The sequence below is a fragment of the Elephantulus edwardii genome, unplaced genomic scaffold (genome assembly GCF_000299155.1).
Source record: "Elephantulus edwardii isolate Elephantulus edwardi_28Jun2011 unplaced genomic scaffold, EleEdw1.0 scaffold00045, whole genome shotgun sequence".
Classification (NCBI taxonomy): Eukaryota; Metazoa; Chordata; class Mammalia; order Macroscelidea; family Macroscelididae; genus Elephantulus; species Elephantulus edwardii.
The window spans coordinates 50,923-72,582 of NW_006399795.1; the positions used below are offsets into that span (position 1 = coordinate 50,923).

The window sequence follows — 21,660 nt, forward strand, 5'->3', positions numbered from 1 at the left end:
GTTGATGGCCAATCCTTCTTCCTAATCTGTCTTATAGCTTTTGAACAGCATGTGATAGGCAGTATTTTACCAAAAGGAGTAGATGAAAGACACTACCTCTCACAGAGATAACCAATGCGTTCAGTGCTAGCCCTCTCATCCCCCCATGTGTCTTGTTCCTTCCCTTTCCCTACTACAGGGATTTGCACTCCTGCCTACTCCATCTAGCACCTCCTTCCACCCAGCCACTCCTTGATTTGATGGCTTAGGCCATGAGTCCTTGGAGGCTAGGATTTTGCAGCTCTGTCTCAACATACTTTGGACACAGGGCAGGAGGGACCAATCCTTGGAGAAAGACATCAAGCTCGGAAGGGTGAGGGGACAGTGCAGGAGAGGAAGACCCCAGATGAGATGGATTGATACAGTATCTGGGGCAATGGGAGTAGTTGTGTCAGAGTCAGTGAGACTAGCTCAGGGCATGGCAGACTTCAGAACTGTTGTACATAGGGTTGCTATGAGTTGCAGGTGTCTTGATGGCACATAACAAGAAGAAGAAGCACGTTGAACACATATGTATAAGGAAAGATAGGCAGTCTTTTCCTATAAAGATTTATGGCTTTGGGAATCCAATGTTGTTTGTTATATGCTGTCAAGTCGACTATGACTCATAGTGACCCTATGAACATGAACAATGGCTCTGAAGCTTGCTGTATCCCAAGCAGTATTTCACACACCCGACTCTTTTTCCACAGTCACTGTGTCAAATCATCTCATCCAGGATCTACTTCTCCTGAGATTTTCCTCCACCCTGCCACATATGATGTCCTTCTCCAGGGACTTGTCCCTTCTGACAACATGTCCAAAGTATGTGAGATGGAGCTTCAAAATCCTTGCCTCCAAGAAGCAAACTTCTTTCACTCTCTTTAGGACAGACCTGTTTATTTCTTGTCAGTCCATGGTATATTAAATACACTTCTTCAGCACCGCAACTCAAAAGCCTTGATTCTTCTGTCATCTTTATTCATTGTCTAGCTCTCAAATGCATAGCAGGTGACCATACCCTTGACCATAACACCGTAGTTTCTAGACTGACAACATTGCTCTTTAGCACTCTGGAGAAGTCCTTGACAGCAGATATTTCCCAATGCAACTCATCTTTTGATTTCTTGACTTCTGGTACCAACAAGAGTGTTGACTGTGAATCTGAGTAAGATGAAATAGTTAACAACTTCAATCTTTCCCCGTCTATCATGTTACTGCCTATTGGCCTGGTGGTGAGGATCTTTGTTTTCTTGATATTGAGATGCACATATTGAAGGTTACCGTTCTTGACCTTATGAAGCAAACACTTCAGGTCCTCCTCAGTTTTGGCAAGAAAAAAAAATCCAATGGAGAATCACCATATATTGGAATTGACTTGAAGGCAGTGGGTTTGGTGTTTTTTTTTTTTTTTTGTTAATGTGTATTTTTGACACCATCATGTGGGACACAAATGCCTCCCCTGGATTCTATCAGTGAGAGTGGTGAAGTAAGGCTTACTTCTTCTGATTTATAGTTAGGCATGCCTTTGCCAGGTTGTAGCACACACTATAACAGGGGTATCAGCTTCATAAGAAACACAAGAGGTTGAAAATATTGGTGGTTATGTGATCTGTGGACCACGAAAGGTATAAATCAGTATCTTTATCTTATCTGCTCTTCCTCAAAACCACGTCCCAAGCCTACATACTTCTCATCTCTATTGCCAGGCACTATTGCTACTTTAAATCACTATTATTTCTTGACTGGACTTTGTTATAACCTTCTGCTCCTCCTCTATTTTAGTAATTTTTTATTTTGTAGTGTAAGAATTTTTTAAGATGCCAACCTTTTCAGTGAAATTTTCTGCTTCAAACCATTCCCAATATGACTTACAAAGGCTAAATTGATGTAACTCTTGGTCATCCGTCTAGTCTTATCTCATTGCCCGTCAACCAACCTGGAGAACCTGTTCTGCAAATAGGCTGAGCAAACTATCTCCAGCACTTCTTTTTGCCTTAGAAGTCCTTTTAACCTTCTTTGGAGTCAAGTCACTTGCCTCTTCTTCAGTAAAGTCTTCATTGATGTTTACCAAGTCTCATCCTTAGCTCAGAGGGCAAGTATGAGAGTTTCAACCCTACACTCGGCAGGACCCCTGGTGCCCAGACACACGGGGCTGTCAGCCTCTTCTGGGTGTTAGAAGGGATGCATCCCTTGTTATCTTGGAACTCCTAGGAATGAGTGGTCTCAGTTGTGTCAGATAGAATCAAGATTTGCCTGTCTGCTGGCCGTGGCCAAACTTTCCCAGATATTTTGGTATATTATTGAAGGTAAGTGCTTTAGGAAACCAGGCCCCAAAGGCAGCTATTTCCCCCCAAAATGGCCCTGGGAGTCACTGCAGCACACAGTCCTTTCTCCACCCTACAAACACGTTACCTTTCTCTGGGGCTCACTTGCTTGGGTTTTCCAAGGGTCAAATTGGTCTAGATCCATACATTTCCTCTATGTCCACATGTATCCATGACTCATGACCTTTTTGTGTTTGAGTCAGCCTAGAATAAGCATGAGGTGTGAAGTTTTATTACCCACCTGGGAACCATTTACACTGGGTGTGCAGCTTGGGTAACGACTGTGGGAGAACATGGTCTGGCTCTTCTTGGAGCCGCAGATGGGCTGGTCCCGCTCAAGGGAGTGGGAAAGGCAGCTCTATAGCACAGTTGTGCCAAGATCAAATCCTTCTAAAGTTCCACCAGGATTACTGGAGGCAACTTAATTAAGGCCAATGTGTTGTTTTCTTCTTCCTCTTTTCTTTTTGACTTGAGGGTTACTTTAAGCACTTACTGTTATTTAAGAGGAGTATGGCTTCAGTTAGAAATGTCCCTCTGGCCACTTGAAGAAGTAGGTCAGAACTCTTTTACACATACAAAATAAGATTTAATTAATACCTAGTTGTCCATCTACCCTTTTACATGTCTTAAAGAGAGAAAGGTATATTTTTGCTTCATATATTCATGGAACATTGGTAACATTTGCTTATCATAAAACCAAAGCAAACCCATAGTTTCCCAGTCAATTAGAACTCCTAGAGACCCTATTGGATAGAGAACTGTTCCAAAGGGTTTCCAAAGGCTATAAATTTTAAAGATAGGGCAAGGTTCAGATGTGGTGTTCAAAGGGTCTCTGTGAGTGGTAGTTGACTTGAATGGCACATAATAACAAACAACAACAAACTTTAAGGGAGTGTTTCTCCTGCAGATGTGCAGATTGGCTGGTGGGTTCCAGCAACCAACTTTCTGGTTAGCTGCCAAGTGCTTAACTTGGGCTCCTTTGCTTATTATGCTTTGAGCTGCTCCCTGCTGTCAAGCTGGTTCCAACTCTTCACACAGGCTGTACATTTTAATGAAGGAAGACTGATTGTCTGTCTTTCTCCTGCAGACTCATTAGTGGATCTGAACCTCAGAAGATGCTCAGCCTGCAGGTTAGCGCAGCAGCACCGTAGGGACTAAACCACTGGACTATCTTAATTGTCATAGTTCAGTGAAATTAGAAACAACTAATTTAAGGAGTTTTTTTAAAAAAAATAACTGTATATTAACAAACCTATTCCTATGTTATCTTTAGAGCAAAGAAGAAATAAAAAGTAAACTTAAAACTACATTACACTGAAAAGAACACCTAATACAGAAATCTATGGGATAAAGCAAGCTGCATCCAGAAGAAAATCTACAGCCTAAACATGTCATCAATATTTAAAAAGAAGTAGAAAAACCAGCGTTCAAGAAAAAGAAACTAGTCATTTCAAGACAACCATAAAACAGTAAAATAAGTCTAACTAAAGAAAGCAGAGGGAATAAGAGATTAAAAAAATAAATACATAAAGATAAAAATAAAAGATAAAAAAGATACATAAAAGATAAAAACATAAAGATAATTTTTAAAGTAGCAAAAAGAAACAAATTAAAAACTGACTCTTTGAAAAGAACAGTAATCTCCTTAAAACTTAATTATGAAATTTTGCACAGAGAAATAACCAGATACATGAGGTATTAAATTAATTAGAAGAGAGTACATGTAATTGTATGGCAAGACACTTAAAAACACAAAGGAATTCAATGATATTTTTAAAATCAAGCGCAAATTACTAAAATTGACCTATGAAGAAATGAAAAGTTTGAATACTTCAATTACCAGAGGGAACAATAGGATGATGATTAAAGAGAACCATTGAAAAAGATCCCAGAACATGATGGGTTTACAACTGGCTTTTATCTAACCTTTAAAACTGAGTATACTTTTAGTATTCTAGGCCATAGAAGACAGTATTAAGTTTCATAATTCATTTTATGAAGGCAGTATAATTTTAATTTCCAAATCTGATGACAATATTATGAAAAAAGAAAATTACAGACTCATCTCACTTCAAAGATGTAAGGACTTATTAACACATTAACCAAGGCATATATCTTAAAATCCTAACAGATGAACACACACACTATGACCAACTGGGATATATGAGTGGTTCAGTTTTCGGGATGCTATCAACATAATAGGTTACATGTAAAAATACTGAAGGAGAAAAACTAATAAGAAAAGGCATTTGCAATTCAGCAGCCATTCCTGAGTAAATCCAAATGAAAAAAAAAAAAAGAAAAAAGAAATGGAAAGATGGATCAATTTACTTCTTTCAAATTGCTGAATACAGTAACCATGAGACCCCCTTTTGTTCTCACCAGACTGGTAAACACTTAAGGCAGACAAGCAGGAAACACGATTGTAGACCTTCAAGTTCCCACTAGTACTTTTAGAGAGTGATCCTGCATTTACTCTTTGACTATAGTCAGCACCTGGGAGCCTGCTGCACACAGAAAAAACTAGCACACAAATTAACAAGTGAAAAATGAAAGAAAAAACCCACTGCTACTATTTGGTTTCAACCCTTAGCAAACCTCTGTAAATCTTTACAGAAAGAGGCTGTACATCTTTCTCTTCCAAGGTAGCTAGTAGATTTGAACTGCCAACCTTTCAGTTAGCAGTCCAACAAGCTGTGCACTACTTTATTGTTGTTAGGTGCTGTTAAGTATGGCTCATAGCAACCCTAGAAACAACCTACCTGAACCCTGTCCTACCCCGTGCCATCCTCACAATCTCTGGACACTCTCAAGCCCACTGCCGTAGTCAACTCAACGAGTGTCAGCCCACTCGTTGAGGGTCGTCTTCTCTTTTCTCTGTCCCTCCACCTTCCCAAGCACGATCTCCCTCTTCAATGAATAACCTCTTCAATGAACAACATGCCCAAAGTATGTGAGACAAAGCTTCATCATCTCTGCCTCCAAGGAGCACTGTGGCTTCACCATCTTCTCCAAGACATACCTGTTTGTTCTTTTGGCTGTCCATGAGATGTTCAGTACTTTTCTCTAAAGCCACAGTTCAAAGGCATCAATTCTTCTGTCATCCCTATTCATTTTCTAGTTCTCAGATGCATAGCAAATGATTGAGAAGACCATAGCATGAATCAGATATACCTTAGTCCTCAAGATGACATCATTACTCAATAATTTGGAGATGGCCCTGACTACAGACTTTCCCAGTGCAATACATGTCCTGATCTCCTGACTGCTGGTATCAAGTGTATTAACTTGTAATCTTTGGACAGTCTCAATTCTTTCTCCGTCCATCATGATGTTGTTTATTGGTCCAGTGATGAGGATTTTTGTTTTCTTGATGTTGAGATGCAATCCATATTAAAGACTGTATTCTTTGACCTTCTGCAGAAAGTGCTTCAAGTCTTCCTCACTTTCAGCTAGCAAGGTTGTATCATCTGCATAATGAAGGAAGGTTATTGATGAGTCTTCCTTTAATCCTGATGCCACAATTTTTTTTTTGTCAGAGTCCAGCTTCTCAAATAATTTGTCAGCAAACAGGCTAAATAGGAATGGACAAAGAATACAACCCTGAAGCACACCTCTGATTTTAAACCATGCAGTGTTCCCTTGCTCTGTTTGCACACCTTCTTGGTCTAGGCCTAGGTTTTACATGAGCACAATCAAGAATTCTTGTTCTTCTCAATGTTAGCCATAATGTTATGATCCATAGTCAAGTGCCTTTGCATAGTCAATAAGGCACAAAGAGACATTCTTTTGGTATTCTTTACTTTCAGCTAGGATCACCTGACATTAGCAATGATATCCCTGGTGCGACAGCCTCCTCTAAAGCCACTATTTTATAGGAGGGTTTTTATTATCGTGTTGTTCTTGTGGGGGTAGGAAAGACAGAGAAAATGGAAAGGTACTTGAATGACCATCAACTCCAGAATGGTTGAGAAAAATAAAGAACAATTATACAACGAGTTATTATGTTGTCGTTGTGTGCTGTTGAGTCAGAACTGACTCATAACTGACTTTCCACTGAGTTTTCAGAGGGAGTAAATCGCATGGGAGACGACCCATCTTTCTCCCACAGAGCAGCTGGTGGGTTATATATATTATTACATAGTCACTTAAAGGAATAATACTCTGAAGGGAGCTCTGGTGGAGTAGATTATAGGGAGTTGCACTGTTAACCCAGAGGTGGTGCTTTTGGCAGCTATATGAATGAATGAATGAATGAATGGAGCAGAGCTAGAGAAGAGCCTCTGTACCACACCAGGGTGTCATGAGCTGGAATGTATCGAACAGCAACTAGCTGGTTATACCAAACTGAAGGGTAACTAACACTTAACAAAAAGAGCTAGTTGAAGGGAAAAAATAAATCCATCTGCAGAATAAAGTCATCCTTGGGAGTATAAATAATATGTCCCCCCAAAATATGTCTGTAATGTGGAAGTTATGTAATGATCTCCCCAGGATGATTTTTAAGGGGATTAAACATGGAATGCAACACTCCTTTAATCCTATCATAATCCTGATTCCACTTAAGGGACTTTTCCCTGAGGTGGGGCCTGTAAAAAAAATCTTGTTTCATGGGATGTAAAAGGAGAAAGGAAGCAGAAGTGGGGGACCTCAATTCCACCAAAACAGTAGGAACAAAAGCTGTGCACGTACTTTGGACCGAGGTCCTTGTGCTGGGAAGACTAATGTGAATGAAGGGCTCTCAGGAACGCTGAAAGAAACCAGAACGTTATTACAGAACCGACAGAGCAGGCCTTGCCCTCAGGCCAGCACCTCCTCTCTCCCACTTAGAAGACGCTGTGCTTTGGTTTAGAAAACATACCCCTTCCTTTCTCTGAGCCTTGGATGTCTGTTAGGTGAGGTTGGACATTTCTTGATTGTATTAGATTCTCTATCTATTCCACACTGAACCCAAGCAGTTAAATGAGAAAGGAGAAAAGTACACACCCAGGCTTCCTGGTCTCACTTGGAATTCATGATCCCAACGTCTAATGGCTCTTCACTACTGCCCTGTAAACGTACTGGTATTTCCTGGCCCATTCATATTCCCATTTTCCTAGATGACTATTTCACATCTCCTTTCTCTTCATAATTCCCCTGAGAAAATACAAGTGGTGAAATGAGAATCTCATTTCTATGTCACTTGCCTGCCTAGTCTCCCTTCTCTCCTTTGACTGATGTTAGGTGCTGTTGCGTAGGCTCCTGGGGACCCGGGGTCGTGGTCCTCCTGCTTAGCAAGAAGTGAGAGCAGCAAGCACAAACTCAGGCTCTGGAGAACAGCAAGTGCTGCTTTACTCTTCTCGGAAGTTAAATTTGTTCAAGGTGTGGGGTTTCCCTTGGTAACTGACGTCCTTGGAGTTGTGATGAGGGCAGAGGCTGTATATTCTTGTGAATGTTGGAGTAAATTTGGGAATTGTCACTGATCTTTGTTCTAGAATCCGTGGAACACCAAGAAACCCGGAGCAAATAAAGAACATAGCTGGGAAGTCAACAAAGCCTTTTATTCCACAGGAAGAAAATGATGACTCTGATATAAGAAACAGATTAAAGAGTCTTAACAGATTTGTGACTATGTAATAGTGTTTACACAGTGAAGAACCAGAGGTTTTCTTTTCAGAACTTTCCCAAGCAGCTACTATGGTGTTTGAGGCACAGATGATACTTAAAAACAACGTGGCCCTGAAGCCTTCTGAGTACTGAGGTGAGAACCCACCAAACAGCAGGACACTGGGGATGGGACTGAGGCTGCTTTTCTGTTTTTCATTTTCATGGTGATCAGCCCAGGGGTGTGGAGAGACGCTGACCTCTGGCTAGCCTTTCCAGTGGGCAAAGAAATGCGGCTCTGGTTAGGTAGCTATGGGCTGGCCAACTGTACTGGCCCAGGGAATTGGGACAGCCTCTAATTTCTCCTTACCCAATTTTTCCTTATTTAATTTACTTTACTTGCCTCAGAAAAGAACTGTGCATTTGAGGCAGCATGAAAATCAGCAGAAATTATCATACTAGAGTCTCAGACATGACTGGCCGAATCCCAAAATAAAAAGAAATGGACAGGGGAGAGGCCAAGAGAAGGCTTTGCTTTCTCTCAAGGTTTGGTGAATCGGAACACTCTGTCTAAAGTCCCTGGAACATTATCCTCAGGAGAGTTGAGACATCATCAGTTACCTTCCTACTCTCACCCAGCCTCACCGCATTTGGATTGCATTTTATCACCTATTTCTTTTAAGGTGCACATGTTAAAGATAGCAGTGGTAGCCCAATGGGAGGAGACGACCAACTATTTAGAGAACTAAAATGAGAAGGAGCCCTGGGAGGAGGGCATCAGAACCTGTCTGTGGAGTCCTCCTGGGAGCACCACTCCACAGCACAGGACTTAGGAACTTTCTGCAGCCGGGTCCGAGGATGTCCAGTTACTGCTGGCGGCAAGAAAGCCGACTTCAGTAAAACTAAATTTCTTAACCCAGTAAAGAAATTTCAAATGACTCCGTCCCAGAAAGTGACAGAAGGCTCACTGAAGGAAGTAAACAACGCTTCTGAGAATCTCATCTTTAAGAGGTCATGATGTCAGGCAGTGGGTTACTGGTGACAAAACCACAAGCCAACTGGTGGGGGTGCAGGCAGGGAGGGAGGCTGGTGAAGATGACCTGGCAGAGCTAGCAGCTGGCTGTCCTGCTGTGCATCTTGCACTTGAGAGCCCACACAGGCATGACTACCACCCAGCAACAAACAAACAAACAAACTGACCACGCCAGCCTTTCAAAACCAAGCTTCAATTTTGTAATCCACTTAGAATTCAGTTAAGACCATCCAGCCCTTGATAATTCAAGAGGACTGATCCTTAAAAACACTAGCTCAAGCACTTCTGCTGAAGCTCCCTCTCAGCTCACTCGCACACTCGCTCTCGCTCTCTCTCTCTCTCTCTCTCTCACACACACACACACACACACACACACAGCGCTTCATTTGTGTCTTAGAAGTATTTGGGCAGTGACTTATAAACACCCAAAGCTTCCACACATCCACTGAGTCACTAGGATCCTCTATCTCAGCTCCCTACATTTGACAGGTTGTAGAAATTGATTAGCTTTATCAAAATAAAAATTTAAAAATCACAAGGCAAGTTATTCATTCTAGTGTGAGGCTTTATCCTTCTCTCTTCATTTGTCTATTCTTTACCCCCCCCCCAAAAAAAAAAAAGAAACATCAAAAACAAGACCCAAGCTGACTCAAGAGAGGAGACTCATAGCAGGGCTTACTACCGACTGGAATTTAAAACCAAGGACAAAGAGATGCTTTGGCCAAAAGGGCATTGAGGGCACAGGGTGAATCTTGGTTCCACAAAAAGCTTACAAAATAGCTTTTTTATACTCAAATTGTATTCCCTTTTCTGAAACTTTCCCCCTCTTCATTCTTGTCTCATACTATCATCACCAAGTCTACTAGAGCTGGGGTGCTGTGATGTTGGTATGCAATTTAATAAAAAAAAAAGTTGTTTTAGAACGTTCTCCATTGCTGCTGTTGCGCAGAAAGAAGTGGATTCTTATTATAGACAGCTTCAAATAGTTCAATATTTTCTCCTTTTTAAAAAGCAACAGAATCTCCCAATGTTTGAAGTGATCCTTCCTAACCATAGCCCAGTAAGATTTATAAAGCTAATGGTTTAGTGTGTGTGGTAACAGAATGCAATTTACCTCAAAGTTTGGTGTGACTAATTAGAAGAAAATAAAAAGGCAGATTTAAAAAAGAAACAAACATGGGATAATCTAGAGATACTCTTTAAAAGGAGTGAGAAATAAAAGATGAGCTACTAACATACTCTTGCATCTATCCTCCTGCAGGGCCAGCTCTGGTTCTGAGGACTTTGGCTCACAGCTCCAGCCTGGTTTCACAGGTATTACTCTTGAATAGCTTGGATCTCACCCATCCACCTTACTGTGAATACTTAAGTTTCCAAAACTAAGATAGAACATACTTTAGCTTTCAAGAATGCCTTTCATTAGAGAATACCCTGAATTAGATGTACAGATTTAGTGCAATAGAAGATTCAATATAATTTTAAATTACTTTACACTTAACAAACCTTTACACACAACACAGGCCCTGTTTAGAGACGTTCTTAGATATTTACACACACATAGTTGTACATATATACATGTTAACAAAATACAGGACAGTCTGAAAATTAGATTCATCTCAGTACATTTTTTTTACGTTTTTTCAACCAATACCTTTAAAAAACTCCTTCCCCATAGTCTAAAGCACCTCCCCCCACTAACAAGGTTTCCACTTGTACTTTTCCCCATTAGTGTTCTCCTATCTTGACATCCTTCTTCCTTGTCTTAATCTGCTTCTGCCTTCACTTTAAGCCAGGAGCGTGGACCTCTTCCTCCTGATGGGTCTGGGGTTTGTGTCTGGGAGCTTCCCTCTCCAGTGGTTGGCATGTTTCAGGAGTCCAGCTCCAGTTGCTCTTGATTTTCATTGAGTCTTAACATAAGCTGTTGTTCATAATAAAGGCTCTTTGCATAGTTTATTTCTTGTGATAGTTTGACAGCGAGGACCTCCGATTTCACATGGACCTGAAGAATAGGATACAATGAGTAAGCTGCCTCTGAGGTGGGAAAAGCAAACAGAATCATCACAGGTGGGCAATTCACTCAGGCAGCAGGCCCCAGCCTTGGGGCCTATCAGAATAAAACCATTATTGTAGAATGAGTATAAGGATCCAAAGGGGGTTGGGGAGGGGGGAAGGGAGGAGGGATGAGGATGTGCAGGGGGAGGAAGGGATTAATCATGGAGTTGTACACTTTGACTGGTGGGGGGGGTAAGGGAAATGGAAGATTCTATTCCCTAAAACAATGTATTTGAATTTTATAAATAAACTAGTATTAAAAAATGGAAAAAAATCTTTTAAAAAAATATGGATTTTCTAAGTTCTAGCCCAGTTAATTCTGATTCAAGTGTCTAGGTGGATCCATGGAATCTGTACTTTTAACAGATTTCCTAGGTTCAATCATAACATTTGGGAATCCCTGCAACTCAGACCCAATTCCAGGCTTGAGTTAGAAAGTAACTTACTGAGGTAAGGTCAAGAGCAAAAAAATGAAGGCGAGCACCTGTGGATTCACATTTCAGCTCTGTGAAAGCCAAAGGGAGGAGATGTGTGCAGAAAAATGCTTTGAGGCTGTTCTCATGAGAGGGTACCTGTACTCACTTACCTTGAAAGGAGCAAAACTACATTTTGCACTAGCAAAATATGGAAAGGAGCTTAGAGAAATATATATTTTTGGATGTTCATATTCTTCATATACCAGGCCTAATTTAAGTCCATGCATGTCAGTGACTTCAGGGGAGCCAGCACAAGGCAAAACAAACTCAAGTGCATTCCTGAGCAGGGGAAGGTCAGGGGATTCCTGAGAAAGGGCCCCTGTAAAGCCAGTTGCTGTTTATGTTGAGTAGAAAGGATCCAGAGATAAGAAAGCCATTTTGAATAATTCTCATTCTTGAGGGTAAGCATGGAACTCCTAGCATCCATGTGAAAAATGAGCAGGACAACACCCAGGCTTCCTGCAAAGCAACCAAGTCAGATGATGGCTAGAAGGCCAGCTTCCCCTCCACATGCTTCTGCTATGCCCACAGTGCCCCTGGCTGGAGATGGCAGGGCAGGGTGGTCTCCACTACCACTCTGGGCACCAAACCAACTGGAAGTCAACCCAGTTCCTTCCCACTGTTCTCACAGGCAAGTCACTTATCCTCACCAACCCCCATGGTAAGTTGCAACAGTGACAGAATACCACCAAATAACCTATAAAAAGTACTCAGTATACACCTCTAAGTAGTGAGTTCTTAGTTAATGTTAGTAATTAATAGAGAATTTGTCATTTAAGTCTTTTCACGACAATATTAACAATGGGCTCAAGCATGGCATAGATTACGAGGATAGGGCAAGGTTTTGATTTGTTGTTCATAGAGTCACTACGAGTCATAGTTGATTCAACTGAACCTAACAACACCACTACTTCATATTTCATGAGGCAAAGTATACATTTTATTTGGCCTACTGGGTAAGGAGTGTGCTCTCAAACCAAAGGTAAGTAGTTTGAATCCACCAGCTACTTCATGGGAGAAAGATGGGCAATCTCCTCCTGTGCTATTTACAGCCTCCGAAAACCAGTTGGAAGGTTCCAAAACGACAACAATAATGTTGCTATATGGTAGATATATTTTTTGTGCAGAAAAGTTACAGCTGCCATCATTATAGGAGAGATAACAGAAAAACCAGTGTGGCTTTAACAATTGCTTAGATTAAACAAAATGAAGCATCATCTTTAAGAAATAAAAAAAACATATGCACCATGGGATTAGTCCTCATACTGAACCAGAGTGGGTAATATTACCCACACTGTATCGCTGGGTGATATCTCTTGGGTTCATTGTGACAGATGCTAATGACACAAAGCCATTAGTGGAAGAGTGAGGAGAACACCTCCTCAATCAGGACAAAGAAGTAGAAGTTCTGGGGATTAAGAACCTAAACTGTCAAAATGGACTGCTGGAAAGAGCTAAGCAGGCCGTGCAGCCCAGATTGCCTCCGGTCCGTGACCACCGGCATGTGCTCTGTACTCCGACACAGTGAGCACACGGGCAAATGTGAACTCACCATGGGTTTCTGGTGAGAAGGTCCTGGGATGGACACTCCACTACTTGTGTTCACAGCTTTCTTGGTGACCTGCACGTATACCTTCCCGTGGTCTTTGGAGACAAGGCAGTGGTAAAGGTCGTCGTATTTGACTTCCAAGAAAATGGCCTCTCGGTCAACGTAGTCTCCACTTTTCAGGAAGTACACAGCTTTGGAGGAGATGAGCACACAGTAGCTGTCAATGTTCTCCACGGCTATGAAGCTGCAGAGGGAGAGAGGACAAGGAGGAGTAACGTTAGGTTAGAAAAGAGACAGATTCACCCAACTGAAGATGGCTAGAGTGCCCTTGTCCCTGAGATACAGAAAGGAGTGCAGGCCCTGGGTGGGGGGGCTGCTGCACTCCCAACCCAGAGCTTCAGTCCAGGTTCCCTTACTTCCTTCCCTTTGGGCAGGGGCTTGGTTGCTCTGAGCCCCAGTTTCCTCATTGCAATTTCAGGATAAAAATGGGCCTGGCCTTTCAGAGTTGTTGAAAGGCCTACCACAGGGTGTGTTCCCTAAAAGCTAGTGAATGATGATAATAACAGGATGGTGGAAACAACTGACAGCTCACACCCTGGAATCTATCTTGTGTGTGCGTGTATGCACGCATGCCTAGATAGGCTTAAAGAATACTAAAATGCTTTGTTAGACAAAACAATGGAAGGAAATGTAATGCTTTCAAATGCTAAACTGAAGTAGGAACTGAGAGCACTTCCGGTTAACACAGAAGGCAGTGAGAGGCTGGCAGATGGGCAGGAGGGTGACGATACAGGAGGGGACAGAGTGGAATCAAACAGGCTTACCCGGCTGTGTGGCAGGAATGGATGGCACACCATGACAGCTTGTCTGCATCCTTTCTGTCCCAGTCTCTGCCCCCTAAGACTGCCATTCTGTTTTCTGACAATGCTAACGGTCCAAAAATGTCTTTGCGGGTAAAGCTGGAATCATGGTTTCCCTAGCTTTCAGTCACCACTTTAGGGGCTTTTAGGGCCACTCGGAAAAAGTAAAATAGGATTTCTCTTTCAAGGAGCTTACAGATTTAAAGCGGAAATTCATGCACTTCAAACCTCTCAGCTCTGCTCAGCTACTGAATGAAGAGCAGTGAACTTGGAATGCATCGTGACAGCTCTCCAAGTCTGGCTTCCTCCACTGCATCTTGTGACAGCCTTTCACAATGAGGCTGCCACGTCAGGGGACAGGGAGCGAGAATCGATGAATACTGAGTCTCCTGAGAGCTGACAACTGGCTGGCTGGCAAGCTTCAGCCCCCTGGGACTTGGTGTCCTGAGGGGAATTTCCAAACTGTTTGCTCTGAGCCAAGACTCCACCTGGAACTGTTCCGGAACCAGGGTCTCAGGGTAGCTTTGTTCCTGGGTCAGCAGTTGCAAAACACTCCAGTGTGATGGCTGAAGTGTGCACGGCATGAGAGGGCTGCCTGCTGGGGATGGGCTGCTCTCTTGAAAGTCCTAGCAGGGCTGGACATCTGAACACCTTGAGTTTAGTAAGCTCTCCAGATAGGCCCACAGCCTGGCCTCTCTCCCTCTCTCTCTGGATCTAAGTTCTTCCCCATTTGGAGGTGTCCTTAATATACTCCAACCTCTGTCTTCTACTGAATACTTAGTTGCATAAAATTGTGTGGCTAGTCCAAAGGTATGTGGATCGAATCTACCAGCTGCTCTGTGGGAAAAAGACAGGCAGTCTCCTCCCTTGTGATTTACTGCCTCTAAAAACTTGCTAGAGGATCAGTTCCAACTCAATGGTAAACAACAAAACATTTTTCAAAAGTGTAAATAAATACCTACTTGATCTTTTTGTTTCCTGGACAAGTATCTCAGCCCTCCCACTAAGCGGTAAACCCTGTAAGACTAGGGTCCATACCTTATGCTCCCTGTACCTCCTGAAGACCTACCACTGAGTTGGCCCCCCTGAAAGTCTTCAGTAAGTCTCCACCTTGGTCTTGTTCCAGCTGCCATTTTAATTGCTGCCTCCCAGAACAAAAATTGGGGTTTATTATTCTGTTCTAAATGGTTGGCAATGCCAAGAATGTAGACTTATAAAATCTCAATGCCAAAATTAGAAATACCACCGGCTTTCAGGGCTCTGGTCACTCAGTTCAGCCTCTCTCACCTCCCGCTGACAGCACCAAGGGTAGTGTTATCACTTCATCAGTGCAGTAGAATCTAGAACAGCAGGTCTGGGGAAGCAGACAGGAGCCAGGGAAAGCCGGAGACACAAGAGAGGAGAACACCATCGGTTGCAGATGGAGAATATCCATCTGAGGCTAAGGAGGTCTCTAGTGAAAACTGGAAAATGACCTACAACCTCTGATTGAGGGGGTGCCAGGTGCAAGGCAGCTGAGACTTCAATGTTTCTCAAAGGTGTCCCTCATAGCTGGCCAGTTTTATTGGGGTGAGAGAAAGGCTGTACATTTCCATCTCGTCACCCTTGCCCCCTCCCTACACCCTGCTGGCACCCTTATAGCAGACATTTACACACAAGGCTCTAGAAAAGACCTTTCCATGGGGCTGTGGCTCTCACACCGGGCCCAAGTTGCTGACATTATTAGTGCACTCTTCATGCTGGAACATTTTTATAGGTTCTAAAACAGCCTCCTTTCCAGGATGCCATTAATGACACAGGTCCTCAACCAGGTCAGAGCTTCTAAAGGCAGGGTGGCTCTGAGTTGAGATGCTGGTCTACTGGAAAGACAGGACATGGAGAAGGGGACACGGGCCAGCAGTCAGGGAACTCTGACAGACTGCCGCTGCCCAAGTCTCCTGCCTGCTTTTTGGCTCAGTCTCTTCATTTTTCCAGCTGATAACACTACCCAACTTCTTTCCTTGTGTTACTGCAAAGGTCAAAAGAATTCATAGTCATACAAAATCCTAAGTATAGAAGAGCAGTTTATTTATCTGCACAGATCTCTACTCTCCATGTCCAGGGTCCAATCACACCCTGAAAGTAATACGGATAATAATATATTTTGTGGTGTTTTTTTTTTTTTATTAAATGATCGGTCTTTTAACTAGCAAGTAAAATATCAGCACCAAAGGTATTAACTGAGAGGAAGAAGAGAAGTAGCCACTTCTGCACAGACTTGATAGGAGATGTGGGGACACTGAGGTCATAGTGGGAGTGCCAGTTCCCTGTCACAGTCTGAGCAATGAACCCTCAAGAGGCTGGGGGTAGCAAATAGCCTCTTGGTCTGTTTCTCCTCACACTTCCCCACCCGCCTATGGTCAGCACCGCCACCCAGTTGACTGAATCATAGCAACCCTTTGAGACAGAGTAGAACTGTCCCAGAGGGTTTCCACAGCTGTAAATCTTCACAAAAGCAGACTGCCTCATCTTGTCTCAGAGTGGCTAGTGATCTCAAACTGCCAATCGTTTTGGTTAGCAGATGAACACTTAACCTACTATGCCACCAGGGATTCTTGGAGGGACCGCTGTTGTTGTTAGGTGCCACTGAGTCAAGGATAAACCATAGCAACCCTATGAACAACAGATCTGAATCCTGTCCTATCCTGTGCCATCCTCACACTTCCTTGCACACTCAAGCCCACTGCAGCAGTAACTGTGTCACACCATTTGGTTGAGGGTCTTCCTCTCTTTCACTGACCCTCCACCTGTCTAAACAGGATATCCCTCTGCAAGGAACAGCCCTCCTAGCAACATGTCCGAAGCATATAAGATGAAGCTTTATCATCTTTGCCTCCAGCGAACACTTTGGCTGTACTCTCTCCAAGACATACTTGTTTTTCTTCTGGCCATCTGTGGGATATTCAATGCTCTTCTCCAACATCCAATTCAAAGATATCTAGTCTTCTATAATCCTCAGTCATTGTCCATCTCTCAGATGCATACCAAGTGATCAGAAAGATCATGGCAGGAATCAAAGGAACCTTAGTCTTCAAACTGACATCACTGCACTTCAATAATTTGGTGAGGTCCCTGAATAAAGACTTTCCCAGTGAGGTGAAATCATGGACAACTTCAATCTTTTCTCCACTTATCATGATATTGCCTATCAGCCCAGTGGTAAGAATTTTTGTTTTCTTGACATTGAGATGCAATCCATATTGATCTTTTACAAGTGTTTCAAGTCCTCCTCAATTTCAGCAAGCAAAGTTGTGTCATCTGTATAATGCAGGTTATTGAAGAGTCTCCAATTCTGATGCCATATTCCTCTACATAGAGTCCAGCTTCTGGCATAATTTGCCAAGTATACAGATTGAATTGGAGAAAAACTACAACCCTGACACACTTGCTTCTTTATTTTACACCACTCAGTGTTTCCCTGCTCTGTTCCCACAACAGCTTCCTGGTTCAGGTATAGGTTTCGCATGAGCACAATTAAGTGCTCTAGGATTCCCATTCTTCACAATGCCCATATTGCCCATAGCGCCCTTCAATATTGTGACTGGAGGCTCATTTTTTTTTAATCCAGTTCTCTCAGCTTAAGAAATGCAGAGTGGGTTCTTAGCTTTTTATTCTCTAATTCCAGCTCTCTGCACATTCCATTATAATACTTCATCTTGTCTTCTCAAGCTGCCCTTTGAAATCTTCTGTTCAGCTCTTTTAGCATGTTTCCCTTTTGTTTTGGCTTCTTGATGCTCTAATGCAATTTCTAGAATCTCTTCTGATATCATTTTGAACTTTTTCTTTCTCCTTTTCTTTGCAATGACCTTCTTCTCTCTTCATGGAGAATATCCTTAATGCCATATCACAGTTCATCTAGTCTTCACTGGTGGTCAATGCTTCAAATCCATTCTTAAGATGATAAATAAATTCAGGTGAGATAGATTAAAGGTTATATTTTGGTTCTCGTGGACTTGTTTTCATTTTCTTTGACCTAAATTTGAACTTGCAAATGACTAATTGATGGTCTTACCCACCGTCCACCCCACCCTAGTTTTGACTGCTGATATTGAACTTCTCTAACAATTTCTTTCACAGAGCTAGTTAGTTAATCTGATTCCTATGCAGTCCACCAGAAGGGATCCTTGTGTAAATTCACTATTGTGGTTTTTTCCCCCCTTTTATCTTTTCAAAATTTTTAACTGTTTTTTTTTTAAATTATATTAGTTTATTTACAAAATTCAAGTACACTTGTTTTCCAGGACAGATTCTTCAAATTTCCCTCAATCCCTCCCCATCAAATTGTACAACCCTATGATTAATCTCCCCCACGCCCTGCATATTCTCATCCCTCTGATTCCACCTCCCACCCCCTCCTTGGATGCTTATACTCGTTCTACAATAATGGTTTTACAAAATATTTATCCTTATGGGACTGAGTTAGTTCACTCACATAATGCTTTCCAATCCATCCTAAGTTAGGTAATAATTTACGAAATCATTGCTCCTGCAATACTGTGTAGTATTCCACTGTGTGAATGTACCACAACTTCTCCATTCATTTGTGGTTGGACATCTGGGCTGCTTCCATGTTCTTGCAATAGTGAATAATGCTGCTATGAACACTGGTATACAAATCTCATTTTGTGCCTGAGTTCTCATTTTCTCAGGGTATATTGTTCCTATTACCAAGAAGAGTGATCCAACTGAATGTGGAAATTATCAAACAATATCATTGATATCACATGCAAGCAAAAGACTGCTGAAGATCATTCAAAAGCAGCGGGAACAGTTCATAGTTAAGGAATTGCCAGAAGTTCAAGCAGGATTTAGACAAAGCCATGGCACCAGGGATGTCAAATGCATCCTGGCTGAAGGTAAGGAATACCGGAAGAATGTCTATTTGTGCTTTATTGACTATGCAAAGGCATTTGACTGTGTGGATCATGACAAGTTGTGGCTGACATTGAGAATGGGAATCCCAGAGCATTTGATTGTGATCATGAGGAACCTATACCTAGAGGAGGAGGCTGTTGTGCAAATGGAGCAGGGAAACACTGCATGGTTAGGAACTGGGAAAGAAGTGCATCAGGGATGTATTCTGTCTTCATACCTGTTCAATCTATATGCTGAGCAAATTATCTGAGAAGTTGGACTCTATGAGGAGGAATGTGACATCAGGATTGGAGGGAGACTTACCAATAACCTGGTTATGCAGATGACACAACCTTACTTGCTGAAAGTGAGGAAGATTTGAAGAACTTGTTGCAGAAGATCAAAGAATGCAGCCTTCAGTAAGGATTGTGTCTCAATATCAAGAAAACAAAGATTCTTACTACTGAACCAATATGCAGTGTAATGATGGATGAAGAGGAGAATAAAACTGTCAACAGCTTCATCTTGCTTGGATTCACCATTAACACCCTTAGTATGAGCAGTCACGAAATAAGGAAATGAATTGCACTGGGAAAAATCTGTCGTTAGGGAGCTTGCCAAATTATTCCAGAGTAGTAATGTCAGTTTGAGGACTAAGGTGTGGCTGATTTAGGCCATGGTCTTTCTGATTGCTAGCTATGCATCTGAGACCTGGACAATGAGTAAGATGAGAAAAAGAACTGACTGATGTCTTTGAGCTGTGGTGTTGGAGAAGAGCACCGAACATCCCATGGACAGCCAAGAAAACAAACAAATATGTCCTGGAGAAGGTGCAGCCAAAGTGCTCTTTGGAGGCAAGAATGATGAGGCTTCGCTGCACATACTTGGGACATATTTCTAGGAGGTGCTATTCCTTAAAGAGGAACATGATGTTGGGAAGGGTGGAGGGTCGGTGAAGGAGAGGAAGACCCTCAACCAGGTGCACTGATAAGGTGACTGCTGCAGTGGGCTCTTTTGTGTCAGGAAGTGTGAGGATGGTGCAGGACAGGACTAAATTCAGATCTTTTGTTCCTAGGGTTACTATGCGTTGTACATGACTTAATGGTACCTAACAACAAAAACAATATTCCAAGTAGTGGTATAGTTGGGTTATATGGAATGTCTATGTTCAGCTTTCTGAGAAAGTGCCAAACTGCCTTTCAGAATGGCTGTACCATTTTACAATCCAAACAACAATATAGAAGAGTTCCTTTCTCACCACATCCTCTCCAACATTGATTACTTGCTGTCCTGTTAAACTTTGCGATTGTTAGTGGAGTGAGGTGGTACCTTACTGTGGCTTTGATTTGCATCTCTTTTATTGCCAGTGATTCTGAGCATTTCCTCATATGTCTGTTTGCCATATGAATATCTTCCTCTGTGAAAATTCTTTTAAAAAGGCATTTGCAATTAATAAATCACTGAACATACAAAATTTGTTCATTCTATTTCTAGGCTCATTTCTGTTACCAAGTCTATACTTGATATCAACTATCATCCCTTCTACACTGTTTCCAACTTTTGCATTCAGTCACCAATTATCATTAACACATCTTGATTGTGTGTTTGGTCAATTTTTGTCTGCACAATGACCCTATGTACAAAAGACCTGAAGCCTTTCTACAACTATCGTCATTTCTCAACGTTCACAGAGTTTAATCAGGCACATTGTTTAGGAAGTGGAGGCCACTCCTACTTCTAAACTTGTCTTAAACTGGGAGATCCCACAAAACCATGGGTAACCGTTACGGCATTTGACATCTCAATGGCACAAGGTTCAGCATCACAGCAACCCCAGGTTACCTCAGTACAGCAAATTGACTGAAGAGTGCTATATCACTTAGAAGAATGTTCCTCCAAAATATAACAACTGATTTTTAGTACAAAAGTTCTCACCAAGGTCTTGTTGACTCTAAACAAGAGGCTTAAATAAAAAACAACCAATATAATATGTTGTTGTTGTTATCTACCATCAAGTTGCCTGCGACCCACAGTGACCTGATGTTCAGCAGCTCTGAACCCTTTCCTGTCCTGAGCCTGTCCACTATTTCTACACAGGAACCACCCCCATTGCCCCAGTTACTTGATCAATCCATCTCATCCAGTGTCTTCCTCTCCTGCGCTGTCCCTCCACCCTTCCAAGCATAATGTCCTTCTCCAAGGACCAGCGTCTCTTGGCCATCTACCCAAAGTATGTGAAATGGAGCTTCAAAATCCTAGCCTCCAAGGAGAAACCTGGTTTCACCCTCTCCAGGCCAGACCTATTTGTGGGTTGTTGTTTTTTTGTTTTTGGGTTGTTTTTTTTTTTGTGGTCCATGGTATGTTCAAGACTCTTCTCCAGCACCACAATTCAAAGGCATCGATTCTTCTTCTGTTCCTCAGTATCGAAATGTTCTTATTTGAGTGTGAAAGTTTACAAATCATGTTGACTTTTCATACAATCACTCACAGACATTGTGTTTTGTAGTATTAATTGTCATCAATTAGCTCAATTAATTATGATATCTAATCAATCCCTTATTTTGCAATACCTCTTTTGATTCTTGACTGCTGCTTCTACAGATGTTGACTGTGGATCCAAATAAAATGAAGTTGCTGCCAATTTTATTTATTTTCTTCTGATTTTAAACCATGCAATGTTTCCTTCTTATACTTGAAAGACTGCTTCTTGGTCTGCACACTCTTGAACAGGATTACTTCTGGTCTCTGATATGTTATTAACTTAGAATAAAGGAAAACAAGAACAAATGGCCAGAAGAACGCTCTGTATTTAGATGTACTTTATCCTCGTATAAAGAGAGCTAGAGAAACTTCCAAGGTCATTTAAAAC

General features: G+C 42.0%; 1 protein-coding gene across 1 annotated transcript in view; it reads right to left on the reverse strand.

Moving 5' to 3' along the window:
• Nucleotides 1-10,828: 10,828 nt before the first annotated feature.
• VPS13D (vacuolar protein sorting 13 homolog D (S. cerevisiae)) overlaps nucleotides 10,829-21,660 on the reverse strand; it is a 424,616-nt gene continuing 413,784 nt past the window's right edge. Inside the window, exons 69-70 of the mRNA XM_006885745.1 lie at nucleotides 13,042-13,282; nucleotides 10,829-10,960 (exon numbers count right to left, since the gene is read on the reverse strand). Coding sequence (XP_006885807.1) covers nucleotides 10,829-10,960; nucleotides 13,042-13,282 — 373 coding nt within the window. The remainder of the gene's footprint in view (nucleotides 10,961-13,041; nucleotides 13,283-21,660) is intronic.